The sequence below is a fragment of the Carya illinoinensis genome, chromosome 13 (assembly GCF_018687715.1).
Source record: "Carya illinoinensis cultivar Pawnee chromosome 13, C.illinoinensisPawnee_v1, whole genome shotgun sequence".
In the NCBI taxonomy this organism is placed as follows: domain Eukaryota; kingdom Viridiplantae; phylum Streptophyta; class Magnoliopsida; order Fagales; family Juglandaceae; genus Carya; species Carya illinoinensis.
Genome location: NC_056764.1, coordinates 9,777,064 through 9,798,488, shown reverse-complemented (window position 1 = coordinate 9,798,488; position 21,425 = coordinate 9,777,064). Strand labels below are relative to the sequence as shown.

The window sequence follows — 21,425 nt, the reverse complement described above, 5'->3', positions numbered from 1 at the left end:
ATTTGCTCAAGTTTCAACCTTAAAGTACTAAAACTACAAAACATACAAACACATAGAGATATAGTCCAATACCTAAGGATCTGAACGAAGGATTGTCTGTAGAAGGAATAGAATCTGGATTGTACCCAACCTAAAGTAATAAAGAAACAATGACACAATCAGGCCCTGAAATAAGTATACAAAACTAAATGATAAATAATATAATAATAACAGTAATGCATCAATCACAATAACAGCAATGATTAAAAGGAGAAGAATATCTTCACCTGTTTTGAATATATCAGAATTTTATCAAATTCCCTCCTTTAAGCAAAAGCAACAATGACTTTTGAGAAGTGATAGATTTATTGGTAGGGTGGAAGGGATTGAAGGGTAATGCGGTTGATATTGGGAAGATGATTCCTTCTTGTCTCATGTGGTATCTATGGCTTGAAAGGAATGGGAAATGCTTCGAAGACAAAGACCATTCATTGGGAGACCTTAGGGATTTTTTCTTTAGTACATTGAGTTTGTGGGCTAAAACTTTTGTAAAGGAAGATAATTTCTAGAATTGTTTTTAGATTTCCTTTTGTTTTTAGAAAGTAGGAGGTATTTCCTTTGTATATGTCCTAGGTACCTGGGCTTATGCCTATTCTTGGGAATAAAATCTCTTATTACTTTTCAAAAAAAAAAAATTACATGTGTATATGGAATTTGGAATGTGGTTGTTAAAACCTATTCCAACCCATGCATACATTCGATTGTATCAATGTTCGTTTCTAAACATAGCTCTTCCCCACTCCATGGAAACAACACACGAAGAACAGATCACAAGTCATTTTATGGAAACCAAAACAGTGAATAGACAGAGAAATGAAGGCATTACTAGACAATTCTACCTACGTCACTAAAACAAAAGGAAGAGCAAACAACCAAAAGTTAACTAGAAAGAAATAGCAAGTTCACCTGGCTAGGCACCATGGTCCAAGAGAGCTTATAAGGTGTTATAAGAACGACAGGCAAAAGAGAGAGCGATTAAATTTATCAAGAATTTAGATAAGAAGCATTAGTAGAGGAACACCCGATTCCAGAGCCCCCCATGGCACGGCTCTAAACTAGAGTAATAACAGTCCCCACCGTATCAAATTTGAGCACCAACATGCTCCACGACAAGCCTTAAAATTGATAGACTGGTTGATTTTTTTTTTTTTAAAAAAAAATGACTTAAATTCAAACGATTCATAGGTAAAAGACTACTAGCAACTAGAGGATAGGAGAGATGCCTTCGATGATTACCCCGAGCACCAAAAATTCTCATCCACCAAGAATAATGTAGCGAAAAGAGTGCCAAGAGGCCGGCCTTAAGGTCTCCTTCAAAGCCATTGTAGTTGCCGTCTTTCTTGGGCCCAAAGCTAAAAGACTAAATATATAATAAATGAATATAAGAATGAACTCAAAAATCAATAACAAAAATAAACGAAATTACAGAAGATTTGGTATTCAAAAGATTTTACATGAGGGAGTTAGGACCTTTTGTCTTCTCACTCAAGCAACGATCGAAAAGAGAGTAGGGCCACGTTTGGGATCAGGTCCAATTGTGAATCTCTTAGCCGAATCAATGAAAATCCCTTCGGCGAATAATACGAATCGAACCAGCAACAGATTTACTGCAATTCTTACAGGTCGGATCATCATATGCGTCTTGATCGCCGTGAAAACCGCCCTTCTCTCTATTGATGCATGACCCACAATCAACTACAACTCTCTCAAATGGCAACCTGTTTGTATAAGGAATCCTGGAATAGTAAATATACAAGCGTGTATGTATTCATATATGTGTGTGTGTGTGTGTGTGTGTGTATCGTGTGCATGAACGTTGGGGAGGGGAAAGGGGGGACGTCTGTATTTTCTCGTTTTATTTCATCATTGTAAGATTAGAACCGCTATTTGTTGGATTTTGTTCAAAATTCAAATTAAAACCACGCTAACTAGCTTTATTATTCAGCCTCCGAAAATTCAAATGAAAACAAACGTTGGCAATCGACCAATTGGATTATAGTGTTGGCTCTACTGCCACCGAGTTGGGACCCGATAAGTGTATTTCAATTGTCATCTATTTTATTTTTTTGTTTTATTTAATACATGTTTTTTAAAATTTTTAAATATTTAAAAGAAAATTTATAATATTATTTAAAAAACACTTCTTTATTCATTAAGTTAAAAAAGACATTGAAACACACAATCGGGACCCAACTATTGATGGGTTTAGCATTTCTGATTGGAATATTAGCTTTTTAATTGAGAATTTCTTTAACTCTTCTATCTCTTAAAAACAAGTATGAGCACTAGTATTGGACTAGTTAAATGTCAGTGAAATTTAAAATATAGTTAAGTTTTATATAAATAGCCTGTATTGAACTAACTAAAAACTTTTAACTTAGACATTCAGCTACACTAAATCTAAAAGAATTTCTAAAGTTAGAAAATCACTTCTCACCCGTCAAACTCATATTTTATTCACAAATAATCAACAAGTCTTTATCCAATTCCTTTTAAAACTTTCATTAGTAAACAAAGGTATATTATGTTGGATAATTAGATTGATATAAAAAATAATTGAGAAACAATAACTTAAAGTAAAAATTAAATTATTAATTAATATATAAAGTATATTTGCAAAATATAAAAATAATTATTAAAAATATTATTATTAAAATACATAATATAATACTATTGTTTTGACTTTGGAATTGATAGTCCAATATGGATTAATATATTCGATGACTTTAGATTTAGCCAAAATCTCAACTTTTATCCAAATTTTGGACTCTAGCCATTACCAATATTCTAAAGTTGTATTTGGTTGTTAAGTCAAACTCAACTCGTCTCAACTCATTTAAAATCAATTTTTATGAGATCTACTACTTTTTAAACTTCTAATAAAAAAGTTAAACTCATTTTAATCTATTTAATACATTTCAACCTAAAAAATTAAAATTAAATTTATCTCAACTTAAAACAATTAAACTAATCTCAATTTGACCCGATACCCAGCCCTAATACACCCAAATTTTGGAGAACGGATACCGGTCCGAGTTTGTTCCGGACGGGGCCCGGTTTCACAGTCTTACTTCATACTAATCTTTGTAATAAAAAGTGGTAGAAAGTCGTGCATGGGCCGACATTAAGCTTACAAAAAAAGAAGCAGCTTTATCCTTTCTTTTTTTTTAAGAGATTTGTTTATTGGGTCATTTACCTTTAAGTCAACTATACGTGGACCGGGGAATTGTGTAGTCTCAGAAAAGATAAATTTGTGTACGTGAATAAGCTCATCGGCTAGCTAGTGTATTTTGGACCCTATCACATGGACCGATAGTGTATTTTGCCTTTTTATTAATTTAAAAGAAAAAAAAAAAGAAAAAAAAAAAAGGCAAATGGACTAGTACCGGTCCGATAAGCATTGTCCATCTTTTTTATTATTATTATTCTTTTTTTTTTCAACTAGTAAAATGCAAGAACAAAAGCATTTGATAATGAAATGCATGCTGATCAATTAATTTAGAAGAGCAAATACTTTTCAAATTCTTTAAAAACTTAATAAAATGTTAGTTGAGGCTACATTCTCAAGGAGTTAAAAGCTACATCCAGAAACATCATTAATTTATAGTCTTTGCACCTCTCATTATAATGAGACATCCTTGTGGGCAGAAAGTTCCAATTTTTAAGCCTTAGCAGCACTACTCTTAACATCTTTTAACAAATATGACAACTTCTACAACCATTTAACAATGATAAACTGAATCAATATTAGGAAGAACTACTGTAACAATTCGTTCTTTTTTTCTCTCAAATGGTCATAGGTAACCTGATACGTAATTAATTTTAAAAAACATAAAATTGATCATATCGATTTAATTTTAAATTTTATCAACAATTAAATCAGACCGAATCGATTAGACAATTACTTAGAGACATAATTCGAAAGTAGCAAGTAGCAACCATAAATTAGAAAGCACTGTCGTACGTGCAACTCTACGTAGATCAAAGCTTAGCGTGCTTACGACACGTAGCCATGACACTTGTGCTTCGCTGTCTTCACAGGGACCACAAATCTGGTTTGAGGCACTGGCAACTTCCAGAACCAGCCGCTGCACACATTCATAATCTTAAGGTGTATATTCTCGAACCACCATTAAAGCCAATCTCTCAGGTCTTCCAACTGCTCTGAAGGCTGCCTGCACAGCTTCTCTGGGTGCACTTTTCTTGTTCTTTGGGCGTAGAGGGAGAGTGATTATTTGGCTAGTGATAATGGAGGAGAGGGATCAGGAGGTCTGTTGTGAGGCTGGTTGTTCGACGCCCAGACGCGTAGAGTGTAGGATACCGGTGGCAATGGTGCCGCCGCCCCCTCCGAAGAAGAAGAAGCCGTTGTCCCTGGGGAAGAAGAAGAATGAGAAGAGGATGTTGGGAGCTGTTCTGACACAGAGACGATTCTAAATAAAGGAGGGACGAAATTTAACGTGATTCGGCAATTGTCTACGTCCACAGATGCTGTAATTTCACTATGAAAATGATTTTACAGAAAACACTCTTTGCTCACCCACTCTCTTCTCCCTTCTTTCTCTCTTCCACGCTTTGCACTCTCTGCTGCACTCTCCACACACTTAAGCTCTCCTATTTATAGGAGAGCAGATCAGTACGATGCAGCAATTTGCTGCATGATTCTTGGGGAGGTGGGGAGGTGCCTAACAATACAAAGGAGTAAACGGTGCAACGGTGCATTCGGTGTCTTTCGGTGCACTGTTCACTGTTTTTGTCTCCACCTGCAACAATCTCCCACTTGGAGACAAATGAGTCTACATATCTTCATAGCAACTATCACAGCAACTTCAAGTCATGCCTTTAAGTACGAAGTCCAACTGAAGCTATACACAGCTTCAGTTTGTCAGCAGTAACTACTTTTGTGAACATGTCTGCTGGATTCTCTGTTCCTCGAATCTTCTCAAGTATCAGCTGTCCACTATCGAGAAGAGATCGGATAAAATGGTATCGCAACTGTATGTGTTTTGTTCTGGAATGAAAGGCTGGATTCTTTGCAAGAAAAATAGCACTCTGACTATCACTGTGCAGAATGCCTTTTTCATTCTTCTTTCCCAATTCCTCCAAGAATGACTGCAACCAAACCATTTCCTTTCCTGCTTCAGTTATAGCAACGTATTCCGCTTCTGTAGTTGAGAGAGAAACAATCTTCTGTAACTTAGAAGCCCACGATACAGCTGTATCACCCAGCGTATACACAAATCCAGTAGTACTTTTTCTGCTGTCAACGTCACCTGCTAAATCAGCATCTACATATCCCTGTAGTTTTAAACCTGATTTTATAAAGCATAGTGACGTATCTGAAGAGTCTTGTAGATATCTTAAAATCCACTTGACTGCTTCCCAATGCTGCTTTCCTAGATTACTCATGTACCTGCTTACAGCTCCCACTGCTTGTGCAATATCTGGCCTTGTACAGACCATGGCGTACATAAGACTACCAATAGCAGATGCATAAGGTATTCTGTTCATGCATTCTTGCTCTTCCTCCGTCTTTGGCGACTGATCCTTAGTTAGTCGAAAGTGACTAGCTAAGGGTGTGCTTACTGGTTTCGCCTTGTTCATGTTAAACCTTCTGAGCACCTTCTTTACATACTCCTACTGGGAGAGCTTGAGAGTATCATTAGACCTGTCTCTAATAATTCTCATACCAAGGATTTGTTTTGCAGCACCCAAATCCTTCATCTCAAACCGCTTTGACAACTGCTTCTTCAGTTCATTGATTTCCTCGATGCTTGACCCTGCAACGAGCATATCATCCACATACAACAGTAGGATAATATAAGACTTGTCAAAGTTCTTCATATAGCAACAATGGTCAGCCTGCAGTCTTGTAAATCCATTACTGCACATGAAGTTGTCAAACTTTCGGTACCATTGTCGTGGAGCTTGTTTTAGGCCATACAAGCTCTTCTTCAGTTTGCAAACTAGATTCTCTTTTCCCTTCACTGAGAATCCTTGTGGCTGGTGCATATAGATGTCTTCCTCCAAATCACCATGAAGGAATGCAGTCTTCACATCTAACTGCTCAAGATGTAGATTCTCTGCAGCCACAATTGCCAACACTAGCCTGATCGTTGTCAATTTTACAACTGGAGAGAAAATGTCTGTGTAGTCGACACCTTCTTTTTGTTGAAACCCCTTCACGACCATTCTGGCTTTGTAGCGCTTGCTACCATTATGTTCTTCTTTAATTCTGTACACCCATTTATTGTGCAAAGCCTTCTTGCCTTTTGGAAGCTTAGTTAGCTCCCATGTCTGATTTGACATCAGTGACTCCATCTCATCTTGCATGGCTTTCTCCCACTTGATCGAATCTTCAATTCGTAGAGCTTCATCATAACTTTCCACTTCACCACTATCTATTAGCAAGATGTAGTATAGAGATGGTGAGAACCGCTGTGGTGGCTTGATTGTCCTTGAAGATCTTCGAGTAGCAGTGAGTGGTGTACGTTGTTCGATCTGTGTATCATCATTTTCTTGATCCTCGTTCTGATCAGTGTTGACTCGAGTAACATCAAAATCAACAACCTCAGGTTTCTTTGGCTGTTCCTCAGATTCAGCTTGTGACTTAGCTTTGTACAGAATCTGCTCATTAAATATCACATTTCTACTTCTGATGATTTTGCGATTTTTATCATCCCAAAATCGATAGTCAAATTCTTCATCACCATAACCGATGAAAAAACATTTTTTAGATTTGGCTTCTAACTTGTTACGATCAGTAGAATCTATGTGAACATATGATAAACAGCCAAAAACTTTCAAATGGGAAAGATTTACCTTCTTTCCGCTCCAGACTTCCTCTGGTAGATCGAAATTTAAGGGAACTGAAGGTCCCCTATTAATCAAATAGGCTGCAGTGTTAATTGCATCAGCCCAAAAACATTCAGGCAGTCCTGAATTCAGCCTCATGCTTCTGGCACGTTCGTTGAGAGTTCTGTTAATGCGTTCAGCTACGCCATTCTGCTGCGGTGTCCCGGGAATAGTCTTCTGAAATTTAATCCCATTTGCAGCACAGAATTCTTTGAACCCTCCGTCGATGTACTCTCCTCCATTGTCTGACCTCAGACATTTTAACTTCAAGCCTATTTCATTTTCAACCATAGCTTTCCACTTCTTGAAAGTATCAAATGTATCAGATTTATTTTTCAAAAAATAAACTCATACTTTCCTGCTTGAGTCATCAATAAATGAAACATAGTACCGCGATCCTCCAAGAGAAGCGACTGGGGATGGCCCCCACAAATCTGTGTGCACCAACTCCAACTTTGTAGATTTTGGAGTTCTACCATTTTTCAAGAAACTAACTTTTTTCTGTTTTCCAAAAATGCAACCTTCACACATGTCGAAATCAGTTGATTCCAACTTTGGTAACTTTCCCTTGGATAATAGTACTTTCATTCCTTTCTCACTCATGTGACCAAGCCTTTGATGCCATATATTGGCATTTGCATCAGCAATTGCAATAGTATCTCTAATGCTTGAAGTCATATATAGAGTACCTGTTTTTGTGCCTCGAGCTACTACCATAGCTCCTTTTGTTATCTTCCACATGCCACCGGTAAATAGTACCGAATGCCCATCAGCATCAAGTTGTCCTACAGAAATCAGGTTCCTCATGAGCTTGGGAACATGTCGCACCTTCTGTAGCAACCATGCACTTCCATTGGGCAGATTGATTGGTACATCTCCCATGCCTTCGATTTCCAACGCTTCACCATCTGCTAAGTACACATTCCCAAAATCACCAGTGACATAATTCTGCATGATTTCTCGGTGTGATGTAGTGTGGAACGAGGCTCCTGAATCTAACACCCAAGATTCAATTTGATTGTCGACTGAAAGAAGTAAGGCATCTCGGAGCTCTTCTGTTGTGGCATTAACAGAGTCATGCTCATTCTTCTTCTTTGCTTCCTTGCAATTATTTTTGAAGTGACCAATCTTGCCACAATTCCAGCACTGTACTTGTTTTCCGGACCTAGATTTACTTCTGCCTCTTCGGGACTTCGATCTGCCCCGATTTGAACTTCTACTAGCTCCTCTACCTCTCGTCTCGAGGTTTAAGGCAGAACTGGAAGTTGATGCTTCTCCTGTATCTCTTCTGCGAACTTCTTCGCTAAGAATATGGTCCCGGATATCTTGATACTTCATCTTTGTTTTGCCATAAGAATTGCTAACAGCTGTTCTCATGGCCTCCCAGCTCTTTGGCAATTGAGCTAGAGCAATCAGTGCACGTACTTCATCATCAAATTCAATCCCCACTGAAGCTAATTGATTGATGATGGTGTTGAACTCATTCAGATGCTAAATAACTGGAGTTTCTTCTGCCATTCTCAAGTAGAATAGCTTGTACATCAAATGCACTTTGTTATTGGCTGATGGCTGCTCGTACATGTCTGATAGAGCTTTCTTCAAATCCACCGTGGTCTTTTCCTTTCCCACATTGTGTGCAACTGATCTTGACAGTATTAGTCTAATGACTCCCAACACTTGTCTATCAAGGAAACTCCAATCTTCATTGCTCATGTCATCTGGCTTTCTTCCTAGGAGTGGAAGATGTAGTTTCTTCCCATAGAGATAATCCTCTATCTGCATTCTCCAGTAGGCAAAGTCTGTACCGTCAAATTTTTCGATACCAACACCTTTAGCTTCTTCTCCAGCCATAACTTTACAAATGAGTTCAAATTCAAACAAACAAAGATCACCGCTGCGTCCGAAACACTCGAATTAGCTGGAAACGAGTCCGGAATGATCCAAATAGTTTGTCAGCACTATTTGATCGTTGCGATGGAACTCCAACTGGCGTGATCTAGCCCAAAATGATCTGCAACACGTGGATGGTTCAGATCCAATGTACTGATGCCGAATCTCAAAATTTCAACCGTACGGATGAGTCCGGAATGATCCAAATAGTTGGAAAGCACTATTTGATCGTCGAAATCGGACTCCGAATGGCTTAGATCAAGCCAAAAACAGATCTGAAAAATGGACGGTTCTGATCTGTCTGGCGCATGAGATACATGCGCTGCACAGTGCGCGTACAGTATTGTGGCGCGTGGGGGAGAGTGAGGCGCGTGTGACACACGCGCCGAACCTCTCTAGGGCGCGTGGGCGCGTGTCCGTGCACGCGTCTTCAACCTCCGGAGCGCGTGGGGCGCGTGAGTTGCAGCAGATGCACGCGCCGATCTTCTAGGGGCGCGTGTAGCCTCGTCCGACCTCCGTTTTCGATTTTGTTTGCGGCAACGAATTCGTCTCGACGTGAGGAATACCGTGGAGTTGTCAAAAATTGATTTTGAACAACTTGAATTTTCAGACAGCTCGAACCAGTGCTCTGATACCAGTTGTTGGGAGCTGTTCTGACACAGAGACGATTCTAAATAGAGGGATGAAATTTAACGTGGTTCGGCAATTGCCTACGTCCACATATGCTGTAATTTCATTATGAAAATGATTTTACAGAAAACACTCTCTGCTCACCCACTCTCTTCTCCCTTCTTTCTCTCTTCCACGCTTTGCACTCTCTGCTGCACTCTCCACACACTTAAGCTCTCCTATTTATAGGAGAGCAGATCAGTACGATGCAGCAATTTGCTGCATGATTCTTGGGGAGGTGGGGAGGTGCCTAACAATACAAAGGAGTAAACGGTGCAACGGTGCATTCGGTGTCTTTCGGTGCACTGTTCACTATTTTTGTCTCCACCTGCAACAGAGGGAACCGTCAAAGAATGGGTATTTCCAGCCACCTGATATCGAGCTCTTCTTTGCCATGGCTCCTAGACGCCATGCCTGTGCTTTGTAGTGGCGAGTGGCTTTTCTTCTTGATTTTTCCCTTTTGTTGCATGAGTTACTTGCTTACAGCACTATGTTGGCTTTGGATATTACTGTATGCTTTCTATTTTTGTTTTTTTTTCCTTTTCTTTTCCGGATGAAGGAGTGAAGACAGGAAGAAGCACATATGTATATTTATTGAGATTTCAGGGTGTAGCTAACTGGTTAGGGATGCGCGGTGTGTAGCTTGGTATTCTGGTGTTCTGCTGTTTGCATATAATCAGTTCCAGTGTGTATTGGCAAGGGTTCAGTCTTTTGCTGCCATTTTCTCCCTGGAGAATTTGAAACCGTGATCACAATCGAACCTTTTTTATGTTTTTCGTGTGAACCGTATTTTTGTCACAACTATTTTTTATCTCATCGTCCCGTCGCTTAATAGATCGCTTACTGAGAAGACGACGATGACCGGACACAGATGAAGAGAACATGAAGGACGCTTTAGCAGGTGCTGAAGCGGGTTTGACTGAAATGGAGGGAAAACAAAATGTATTGGTTTTTTTTTTTTTTTTTTTTTTTTTTTTTTTTTTTTTTTTTTTTTTTTTTATGAAAGGACGCTGCTGGCTTAAAAATCAGGATATGGATTTTCACCTTATACTTCAGCTTTTAATTTTACAATATTAATATTTTAATTTTTTGAGGCGGTCCCCAATTTCTAGTTAAAAAATAGTATGCGATGTGTCAACTTTTGATTGACTAATAGATCTATCAATGTCGATGTGTTAATTAATCAAAGATTGACGCATTGACCTCACAAGTCACGACAGTTCGATAATAAGAGAGGGAAAGAAGTTCTCGACTGGTAATGGAGGTCGACGTCTATAAGGCTTGCAGACTGAAAGGCAGAGGCTTGCGAAATAATAATTAGAGGTTGATAGCCAATGCGTGCCAATACATAATTTAAATCTGATTGCCATTAATCACTAATTAACTACCATTCGTTCTAATACTAATTAATCACTAATTAGTGACATAACAGGCAAGATAATCCGGTGTGATATCCGACCATGATACTCGTTGAGGATATTAATTATGTCTAAGATATTAATTCTCACTGGCATCACTACTGATTTAAAGTACTAACAATCTGCATTTCAATAAGTTTCTTCACCAGACAGCAGTTCATATAAATATAAAAGGACACGCTTGTGGCCGTAATTTATGATCATACTGAAGCTTGTAACACTCTCTAAATTTTATCATGACTCAAGTATAAGAGGTGTCCCTGGACACACTGGGTCCCATTTAGTTTTTTATTGCAAGCTATTGGAAGTCATTGGTGATAATATGAAATATGTATGCAACAAATAAAAATATAAAGTTGATCTATCAATTTTGAACTTACAAAATTGAGATTTCAAATTTAAAACATGTGAAAATTGGGTACAAATTTATAATTAATCCCTATTAATATAGAGTAATGTGTCATAATAATATTTTATTCAACTATCAACTTTTATCTCATCTAATTTCAACTTACTATTCAAACGGTTTGGTTAGTGAAAGTATTTTATCTTATCTCATTTTATCATTATAATTTTTTTTAATTTTTATATAAAATATAATAAACAATTCAACTTTTTCAAATCTCAAATAATAATAATATTAAAAATAATATTTTAATAATATTTTATTTAATTTTTAACTTTTATCCCAACTATCTTATCTCAACTCACTATCTAAATGACACCTAAAAGGTTAAAAGTGTCACTCAACTTAAAATGAGTTGGTATTAGGAAAAAACAATTTTTTTAGAGCATTCGATACTTTATTGTTAATTTTCTAATTATTTAATAATAAATTAGATAATAATATGAGAATATAGTTAAAAGCATGATAAACACTTCTTCTCATTCATGGTATTGTAACTTGCAACAACTCTAATAAAAAATTCAAGATATAAATTCTTACAATCTTCGGATTCCAGAACGTCTATAAAACAAATTATATAGATTTTCTTGGGCAAAAAATACCAGACCAGTAATGGGCTTTGTTGTCACAAAACTAAATATGTATTTATATTTTTGGGCTGGGAAGGAAATTGGGCGGCCCATTTTAGGCAGAGCAGAGTTCAATTTGGTTTTGTCACATAATGAGCATCCCTTTTATGTTTGGAGAGATTATATTTATCGTAACGTATAAGTGTCGTATATTTTTTTAAAGAAAATAAATATAAAATATAAATAAAAAAATTAATTTTTTAATTATAAATTTTACTTCTTTTTTTTTAAATAACTGTGCGGCCTTGCACAACCCCTGTGTCTATCGGCTCTAAATTCTAGCAAATATATTAAAAAGTCGTAACAAAAAAGTGTGTTATATTTATATCTTAATTAAAGGTAATGAGAATCTGTTATAATTTATTCGGGTATAAGAATATGTAATAATTTATTCGTTACACATTGAGATCTTACTACTTTAAGCTTAATATAAGGCAACGGGAATAATTAATATCTATCATCATTCCAAACTATAGGAGTGCTTGGTGTAAGGAAAATATTTTAGGCAATGTGAAAGGATAGATGCAGATGAGGCTCAAAGAGAAGCTTCACTTGCAAACATTTAGTTTTCGAACTCAAAAGACATAAAGAAAGTCATGTCAAAATTGTCGAAGAAATCATGAATGTCTGTTGAGGATAACCCATTCTACAAAATGATCTTAAGTATATTTTGTCTAATCCAAATATTTTCTAAATTTTATATAGACATAGACTATGAGCCTGTTTGGGGTTTCCCTAGGAGTGTTAAAAAATTCTTAAAGCTTTAAGAACTCTTTAATATAAAAAGTAGGTTGTTTGAGTATTAGATATTAAGCAATTTTAATCTTAAATAAGATAAAAAGTACGTTTAAAGAAAAACATCATTTTAATACTTTTCTTCAAACGTATTTTTTTTAATAATGCATAATGTAATTCGAATTTTAAAAAGATTGTTAATTGACGAAAATATCCATACAACTCTTATTTAATTATAACTTTTAAACTTTTAAAAATATAGTCATAATTTTTAAAAATTCAAATAATTATTATTTCTACATTAGAAAGTACTTTTTTTAATTTGTTTTCAAGCAAACATAATGTGTTTAGAAATGCTTTAAATATAACAAGCCTCTTCCTTCTCTCTAGGGAACAAGATCAAGAAAACTGTTAAGAGGGGGGTGGGAGCCTTGGCTCCTCCCTCCCTCCATCCCATCTCTCTTTTCCAGTTAGGTGTAGGGTTGCGTTTGTGGGTGGTTTTGTTTTTTAGAACGTTAATAATAACTGTTGGCCGTAACTTTGATGGGATGAAAGGCCATTACCAGGCCAGTTTACCGAAGTCCTCAATCACAACATATCATGCAATTTGGGCAGAGAGTTTTTACACAAAAGTGGTGGAGGAGCTCGGTTACAGCTCGACTACAAAAGTGGTGAAAACCTTGACCCAGTCCAATGTCTCCGATCGTTTTGGCTGGGAGGAGCTAGCTATCAGGCGTATTATGAAACATGCATACTTGAAAGGTGCATGTGGGGAAGAGTTAATGGTTTGGGGCTAGTTTTGTCTAAAGAAATGGTCTGCTGAGGGGACGGAGCTTGGAGGTTTTACGACGGTAGGGGGGTCAAAGCGGTTTGCTCTCGGAGACGATGTTTTGCTTGTGAGGGATGCAGTCCGACGAGGTTAAGGGCCTCTATTTTATCTATGGAAAACAAAGGAGTTTTTTCGGTTTGCAGGCCATCGTGCATGGGGGGTTAAGGCTTCTGTCGGGGGTGGAGCCTAGCCATGGCTCACGGCGGATTCTCTTTTGGATGGTGGTCGGGGAAGGGGTGACGGTAATGGTGTAGACAATCTATTTTTTTGGTTTTTTTGGTTCCTGTCTTGCTTGTTCTTTTCTTAGCTTAGCTTTCGGATGGCTCGGTTTTTAGTCTTTTCTATTTAGTCTAGTTCTCTTGTTCGATTTTTTAGTCTTTGCTTTTGGTTTTCGTCTAGTCTGTTTTAAGGGGTTAAGGAGGCGGTGAGGCCCCCGTTGGGTTTGTTTCCTAGTGCTTATTTAGTCTGTAATAAGGCTTACGGTGAAGGCTTTTCTGTTGCCTACATATTTGTCCGGTTGTGCTTTGAGGATGGCTAGTCGGCTGCACTTTGGAGCTGTTTGTTGCTTACTTGCAGGTTGCAGGATGTGGTAGGACGCAGGCTGGAGGCAGTTACGAGTAGCAGGATAGTAGGGGATAAAGTGGGGCAGACAGCAGATGGGCTTTTGGCGTGGGCAATCGGCGTGGATAGCATAGTTTGTTCTTATTAGGGTGTATCAAGTTGCTTTTACTTTTTGTTTTGTCTGTTAGGTTTTAATAAAATATTTGAAATAGACAATTTCCTTTCCTCTTGAAGGATAAGGGTAGTTTAGTCCCTATCCTTTTTTGGAGGATGAGGGTAAAAAATCCCCCTCCTCTTTTGGAGGGTGGGGATGATATGAGTTGTGTTTTCTCGTAGATAAGTTGAGATGGACATCTCTGTTTTTACAGAGTCTTACATCTCAGAAAAGTTGTGTCATTAGAGAGTTCTTTTGAAACTTTTAGACAATGTCCAGCACAATAAAAGTTGTGTGCAGGGGAGCGTATAACAGATGAATAGTTGACTTGTAATCAGGGTTTATACCTGAAATTATTGATCACAACTGTAACTTCCTTCATTCATGAATTGAATTGAAATCTATTTCAAAAAAAAAAATGTTTTAAACATATAGTTATCTTAAAATAAATAACTTTTTAAATATAGTAAAACTTATTACTCAAACTTATTACTTAAACTTATTAGGTATAAGCTATATTTTCTACCACAATCTCAAACGTGTATTATATATAGTCTCTATTGGATTTAATGTTAAGATCCACGTTAATTTCTACACGCGGCACTTAATGTAGTGAGTATATGTTGAGTCTATGGTAAGAAATCTCAATACTAAAACATGACGTGTCCATTCGTCAAAACATTTTAGAAATACTAACTTTCTTTTATTTATAAAACCCACCTTCTAGATGGGTTTCTCAATAAACTATCGAGGCACAATTTTACCAAAAGTTATATGATCATTAAAACAACAAAAATTTTATATACAATTATTTTTATGTATTCTTTTATGTACTTTAATATAGTGTGCATAAAATATATAAAAGTGATTGTATGTAATAGCATTACTCTTAAAACAACAAAAGTTTGTATCAAAGATAATCAATGTGGATTAAAAAAAGGAATTAATTTATAGGATTAAAAGAGAGCAAACCAATCCACGAGGAAGAATCACACCAATTATAATCCTTGACTTCTTCAACATATATGTGCACATGATGTGTGTATATATGCGTATATAGATTGCTAAGCATTAATAATGGGTAATAGCTCAGGCGTAATTGGAGGTTGTTTTCTTGGACATGACCAGAATAGTCTACTCAGTTAGAACTAAATAGAAGGGACCTAGATGGTGGGAAACCACATACACTTCCTCAAATCAAATTTGAGCCATAATCTAGACCTCAACTCTACTAAAAATTTTGAGCAAGGGGCCTGGCAGCTTGGGGAGCAGATTATTCATCATTATTTTTAGAAGCTCTTTTCTACTTCCAATTCAATTGGTTCAACAGATTTTCTTTAGTCAATTGCTGGAAAAGTAACTGATCCAATTAATGCTGCTTTTAGTCAGATTTATATAGAAACAGAGGTGGCCGTGGCTGCTTTGTCTCAAATGCATTCTTCCAAAGCTCTTGGTCCGGATAAAATGTCTCCAATGTTTTACCAAAAATATTGGCATGTAGTGGCCGGCAATGCTATCACAAGAGCAATGTTAAACGCTCTTAAGACTGGTAAGTTCCCTTCATCTCTTAATCACACTCATATTACTCTTATTCTCAAGAAGAAATCCCCTACTAATGTTGTTGATTATAGGTCCATTAGTTTGTGTAATAAGGCCTATAAATTGATTGCAAAGGTAATTTCTAATAGGCTGAAAATAATATTGCCTTCATTTATTAGTGAAAGTCATAGTGCTTTTGTTCCATATCATTTAATCACTGATAATATTCTTATTGATTATGAATTGATTCATATTTTAAAGCATAAGAAAAAAGGCAAGAAATGTTATATGTCTATTAAGTTGGATATGAGTAAGGCCTACGATCATGTTGAATAGAATTTTCTTTTCACTATAATGGAGGTGACCGGTTTTCAGCAGAGTTTTTTTATTTGACTATGTATTGTGTGATATATGTTACTTTTTTAGTTTTGGTTAATGGAGAGCCAAAATGGCCTATTATTCCTTCTAGGGGATTAAGACAATGGGAGCCTTTGTCCCCTTATTTTTTTCTTCTCTGTACAGAAAGTCTTATTGCATTGTTAAAAAAGGCAGGCTTAAGAAAGGAAATTTCTAGTATAAAAATCTATAGAGGGGCTCCAAATATTAATCATTTGCTCTTTGTCAATAATAGTGCTATATTTTGAAAAGCTGATGTAGAAGAGAATAGGAGGGTGCAATCTATCTTAGACTTATATGAGTATGTTTCAAGTCAAAAAATCAACAAGAAAAAAACAGTTATGGTCTTTAGCGGTAATGTGGGTAAGGATTTGAGAGAAGAACTTAAACTTTTATGGAGTAATAGTGAGGTGCAGCAATATGAGAAATATCTTAGTTTACTACAAATTGTTGGTAACTCAAAAACAAGAGCTTTTCAATCTATTAAACAAAAGGTTTGGCAAAAATTTTAAAGTTAGAAGGAGAAGTTATTATCTCAAGGGGTAAGGAGATATTTTTAAAGGCTCTGGGTTTAACGATACCCACTTATTCTATGAATTGCTTTATTCTGCCTACTAATTTATGTTCTGAATTATAAGAGCTCATATCAAGGTTTTGGTGGGGGCAGAGAAGTGATGAAAAAAAGGATTCATTGGGTTAGTTAAAGTATGTGTAAGGGTAAGTCAAAAGCGGGTATGAGGTTTTAGGACTTACGCACTTTCAACCTTGCTCTCCTTACTATGCAAGGTTGGAGGGTTCTACAATATAAGAACTCCTTACTGTATAAGTTGTTAAAGGCAAGATATTTTTCTACTACAGATTCTTTGAAACTAAGTTGGGAAATTGTCCATCATATACATAGAGAGGGATAAGAGAGGCTAAGGGATGGTTAAGAGAACAGTGTCGATGGAGGAATTGAGATGGTCAAACTGCTCATTTGTGGACTCAAAACTTGCTTTGTAACATGTTCATTTAATCATGTTTGTAGAGAGAGGAATAGAGCAGCCCATCAGTTAGTTAGAAATGCATGGAAAGTTGATAGTATTGAAATGTGGTGAGATTATATTGCAGACTTTTTTTCTCAAACTATTTGATTTGATAAATGTTTGTAATTGTTATCTCGTATGAATGAAATACTTTGTTTCTTATAAAAAAAATATCTACTAAATAATTATTTAAATATTTAAGCGACTAATACTACTAAGGTGTAGTTTGGATAGTAAAATGAGATAAGATGATTTTAGATAAAAGTTAAAAAATTGAATAAAATATTATTTAAATATTATTTTTTAATTTTATTATTATTTTAAGATTTAAAAAATTAAATTATTTATTATATTTTATATAAAAATTTAAAAATATTATAATAATAAAATGAGATGAAACCGTATCCAAACTAAGCCTAATGGTAAATATGACCTATTCTTAATTCCTTAAAGCCCCCAACAAACCCACGTGGGTCACCAATTTTTTTGCAGTATAATTTCAACTTTATGTACACCTCAATGGTTGTAGTAATGTCACCTAGACATGACAACATAAATTAACTATATAGCCGCATCGCTGTCACACATCGTCCTTTAGATTCCCAAACATTAGTTCAGAAACTTGGCCAAAAGATGGTCACTTTCCAATGCGTCTTTGCCTTTACACGTTGATCACACAGTGAACTGCCAATTTGGCTACAAACTATAATCATGATTATAATATAGTTTAGCAGATAATTAAGCTTATTTAATGCCACTTTTTTTTTTTTTTTTTGAAAAGTTATTTAATGCCACTTGCATGTATGGTACGTAATTAAAGAGGCTTTCCTTTGCTGGAAGCAAGAATATTGATGCCCTTGTGATCTAGTTAGCTAGAAGCAGCTAGCAGAGAATTGATTGTCCAGAAACCAATAGAAAGATTGCATAAATTAAGAACCATTTATATATATATATATATATATATATATATATGCAGGATGGCTTTTCATGTCATCTTAGTATAATCTTAATATCTTCACAAAGTAATTAAGAATTATGAGAATATTCTGGTTGGTCCAAAAATTTCAAATTATAATTAATATTCTCTTTTTAAAAAATTTAAGTTATTTAATTCCTTGTGATTTAGTTTATTGTTGCGTGTGATTGGAAGGTGTAAAAATCACTTTTACACCACATTCTAATCAAAGATGCACACTTACAAATAACGTATTTAAAAATTAGAGTGATACGGAACTTTAAAAACGAGGATTATGGAGGTTTAGGTTGATCTCTTGTCAATGAAATACGAATAGAATGCTCGAAGTAACAAAGATCGGCTTCTCTGTTGTTTCATGTATTTGATATGTCCAAGATATTTTATTGAAAAAGTATGTTGCATATAATTTACATGGAAGTCCTAGTGATAGACTTGAGAAAGTCGAAAGTCTTATCTTTTTATGACAAAGCTAGGCACGTTAGTCGTAAATTTCTATGACATGTACATGAGTGTAATATATGCCTTGGCCTTGCATGACCTTTCACCATCTGCAGAAAATAGGTGGCTGCAAAGTTGATGGGGTACTTAGCAGTAAATTTTTTGGACCACCTCGTCTCTTCTGCGATATTTTCTAGCTTTTGGAAACTGGGGGGTCGGGACAGGCACTGTGAAAATCAGTGATAACCCATGCAAAAAGCCACCACCAAATCTCAATTTCTCGTCTTCTTTTGGTGGATGTTACTTTAGTATCTTGTTTATGCATCTGTATGTGCCAGTGGAGCCGCCTCAGGATTTTTTTTCCGTACTAGATTCGATGGTTAGCCACCAAATTCAGAACTTCACTTCCCCTACACAACATCTCATTACCCACCAATAATTCATCACTCTTTATTCTTTAACGGTATCAACTTTATATACATATATATAATACATCCCTCTTTCTCCCTTCAATCCTCGTAAAAACTCTCAGTATGTTTGCCAGGTTTTGGCGTTCCAATTCTGATCTTTCAACACTTAAACATGTTCACCTTATCAATTAGTGGGTGGATATTAAAAGATATCCTGATGGGTTTTGTTTTTTGGTCTGTACTGGTACAGTTTGGGTGGGTCTGGTTTGTATAGTTCCATAATGATTCATTGGGCTGGAATGTTTTGCTTTCTCTAATTCTTCTATTCCTTTTCTTTACCTTTCCCTCGTGGTTAGCCTTCTTTTTTAAGGGTTAAGGTTTCTTGCATGGGAAGATCATCATCAGTTCACCAGCCAGTATTGGCGGGTGCAGCATCCTTAAGATTCACAAACTTCAAGGGACGCTTTGTTTACTCTTACTCGAAGTTTTCTGTCTTGTGGGAATCTTGATGATGCTGCATCCGCAAATATGTGGCTACGCTCCACTTTTGAGTTTCAAATAGACAAGCCTACAGTTTGATCTGGCTGGTCTTTGTGAATTCGAAAGGATGAAGATAACCAGGAAATGTGAAGGTAACAGTACCAGTTCTTTCTTCTTCTTCTTCTGCTTCCTCCAGTTTGATCCATGCGGGCTTTCTGATTTTCGATTCTATGTTACAACTCTGGTGTGGAATGAGTTGAAATGCTAACTGAGGGAAATTTGATGAATGAACTGCTGCTGATCATGCTCGGTTTTGACAAATACAAGCTAAACAGCAGTAAGCAGAGCTGAAGTTTGTGAGATTCTTGCTTATTCATATTTTCATGAATTATTTATGTACTGATCTTTTTATGTTGAATAACCGTCAACTTCTACCAATTAAATTTAACGATAAGATTTTGAAAGAACCACTGATAATTATACCATTATGAATTATCATGTGTTCTTGCCTGTTAAAATATTGATTTTTTCTAAAGCCACTGAGTCAGAACGCCTGATAAATACCATTTATTTCCTTTTTGTTCTAGTCCGAAATCTATCTATGGCTTATTGGCCATTAAAGTCCTCTCTAGCTAGCTAACCAGCTTAAGGGACATGGAAAACAATACGGGATTCATGTCAAGTGAGTCTGTTTTCTGAATCCTTTCCATCGTTGGCACTCCGATTCATGTATTTGTTACTCTCTGCCCAACAATTTAAAATCCTCACGGCTATCATAATTATGTGTTTTTAAGATAAATTTGTAGTTCTGCTGATTGTTTGATTCCTTATAGCAAGCCAATTTTGGCACATATAGCCAAAAATATTAGAAATTAAAAGATATATATATATCATGCTTTGTAGCACAAAGACTTGAGCATTGCTATATATATTCTGGTAAAAGCATCTTAGATTTTTTTTTTTCACTCTTAACTATGTTAATGCTATTTACTTTACCTAAAGATAAGCTGTTGAAGTATATGGCTCATACACTGAAGTAGGCAGATGGAGGGTAAGATTTTAGAATGTATATGGGGAAGCCTTCTCAAAGAAACGAAAGGTTGTAATCAGGAAGAAATCCGAAACGATGTGATTCTTTTACATGTGATTCCATATTCTTCTTCTCAGTTGATAAAACTACATATATTCTGTATGGGAATTACTCAGCATTACGTGATTCTTTTAGTCTAGCATAACACCAAGAAATTTGATGAAGATAGTATAGTTCTTCAAGTTTCATTTTGGCAACTGCCAAAAGAAGGGAAAAAGGAAAAGAAAAGACCAAAGAAGAAGAGGAAGAAGAAGAGGAATGGTGATCCGGAGATGAAAATGGTTATTATAAAAGGGCAGAGGCTGAATGTTTTCACAAAAAAAAAATCTAAGATGTGGTAAGGGTGTAGCATGGAACTAGTTTTTAATTTATTTAAAAAAAAAAAACAATTAATACTCCAATGGGAAATGGAACTAATTTATGTGGAACTATCAACTGGGTTTTTTGCAGGCTTTCAGGTTCTGCTGAACCTCTAGTCTCCATACCATTTTATTAGGAGCTTGGTCGGTGCATGGCAATTCCTTCGAGTTCAGAATACAGAATCTCAAGAAAAAAGAACGAAGTTTTTCAAGCTGTTGTATTTATTTTGCTGAGAATTATATTTAACAGAACTCTGATTGGAATGGAGCATTTGTATGTTTATATCATTATAAACAAATTAGAGATTGTAACCTCCTGTCATGATTCAAATCAAAGATAGCAATCAATCATCAAGTCCTTATTAAGATGAATCATGCCTGTAGAAACACCCATTGCTCCCCTTAAAAGGTCTAATAAGAGGAGTATAATAACTCCTTATAAAGTCCAGGATGAGTTTGTTTCTAAGCCATGTGGGACTACTCAATACGCCCCCTCACGTGTGGGCCGGTATTTCCGGTACCATCATCGT

The 21,425-nt window shown here is 36.0% G+C and overlaps 1 protein-coding gene and 1 long non-coding RNA gene across 2 annotated transcripts; both read left to right on the top strand.

The window, feature by feature from the left end:
- The first annotated feature begins 4,119 nt into the window (after positions 1 to 4,119).
- Positions 4,120 to 10,219, top strand: LOC122290934 (cyclin-dependent protein kinase inhibitor SMR4-like). Its single transcript, XM_043098599.1, has 2 exons — positions 4,120 to 4,434; positions 9,788 to 10,219. Exons 1-2 carry the CDS (start codon positions 4,288 to 4,290, stop codon positions 9,875 to 9,877), a joined length of 237 nt encoding a protein of 78 aa, XP_042954533.1. The 5' UTR covers positions 4,120 to 4,287; the 3' UTR covers positions 9,878 to 10,219.
- Positions 10,220 to 18,834: 8,615 nt separating this feature from the next.
- Positions 18,835 to 21,210, top strand: LOC122290716. The gene is made up of 2 exons (XR_006236546.1): positions 18,835 to 20,873; positions 20,987 to 21,210. It is a non-coding gene; the product is annotated as an uncharacterized LOC122290716 (long non-coding RNA).
- Positions 21,211 to 21,425: the final 215 nt, after the last annotated feature.

Bases quoted from the DNA above. Each gene is read 5' to 3' on its own strand.
- LOC122290934 (XM_043098599.1), top strand. From the start codon at position 4,288: ATGGAGGAGAGGGATCAGGAGGTCTGTTGTGAGGCTGGTTGTTCGACG. The intron at 4,435-9,787 runs AGGATGTTGGGA...CACCTGCAACAG, and splicing joins GGAAGAAGAAGAATGAGAAG to AGGGAACCGTCAAAGAATGG.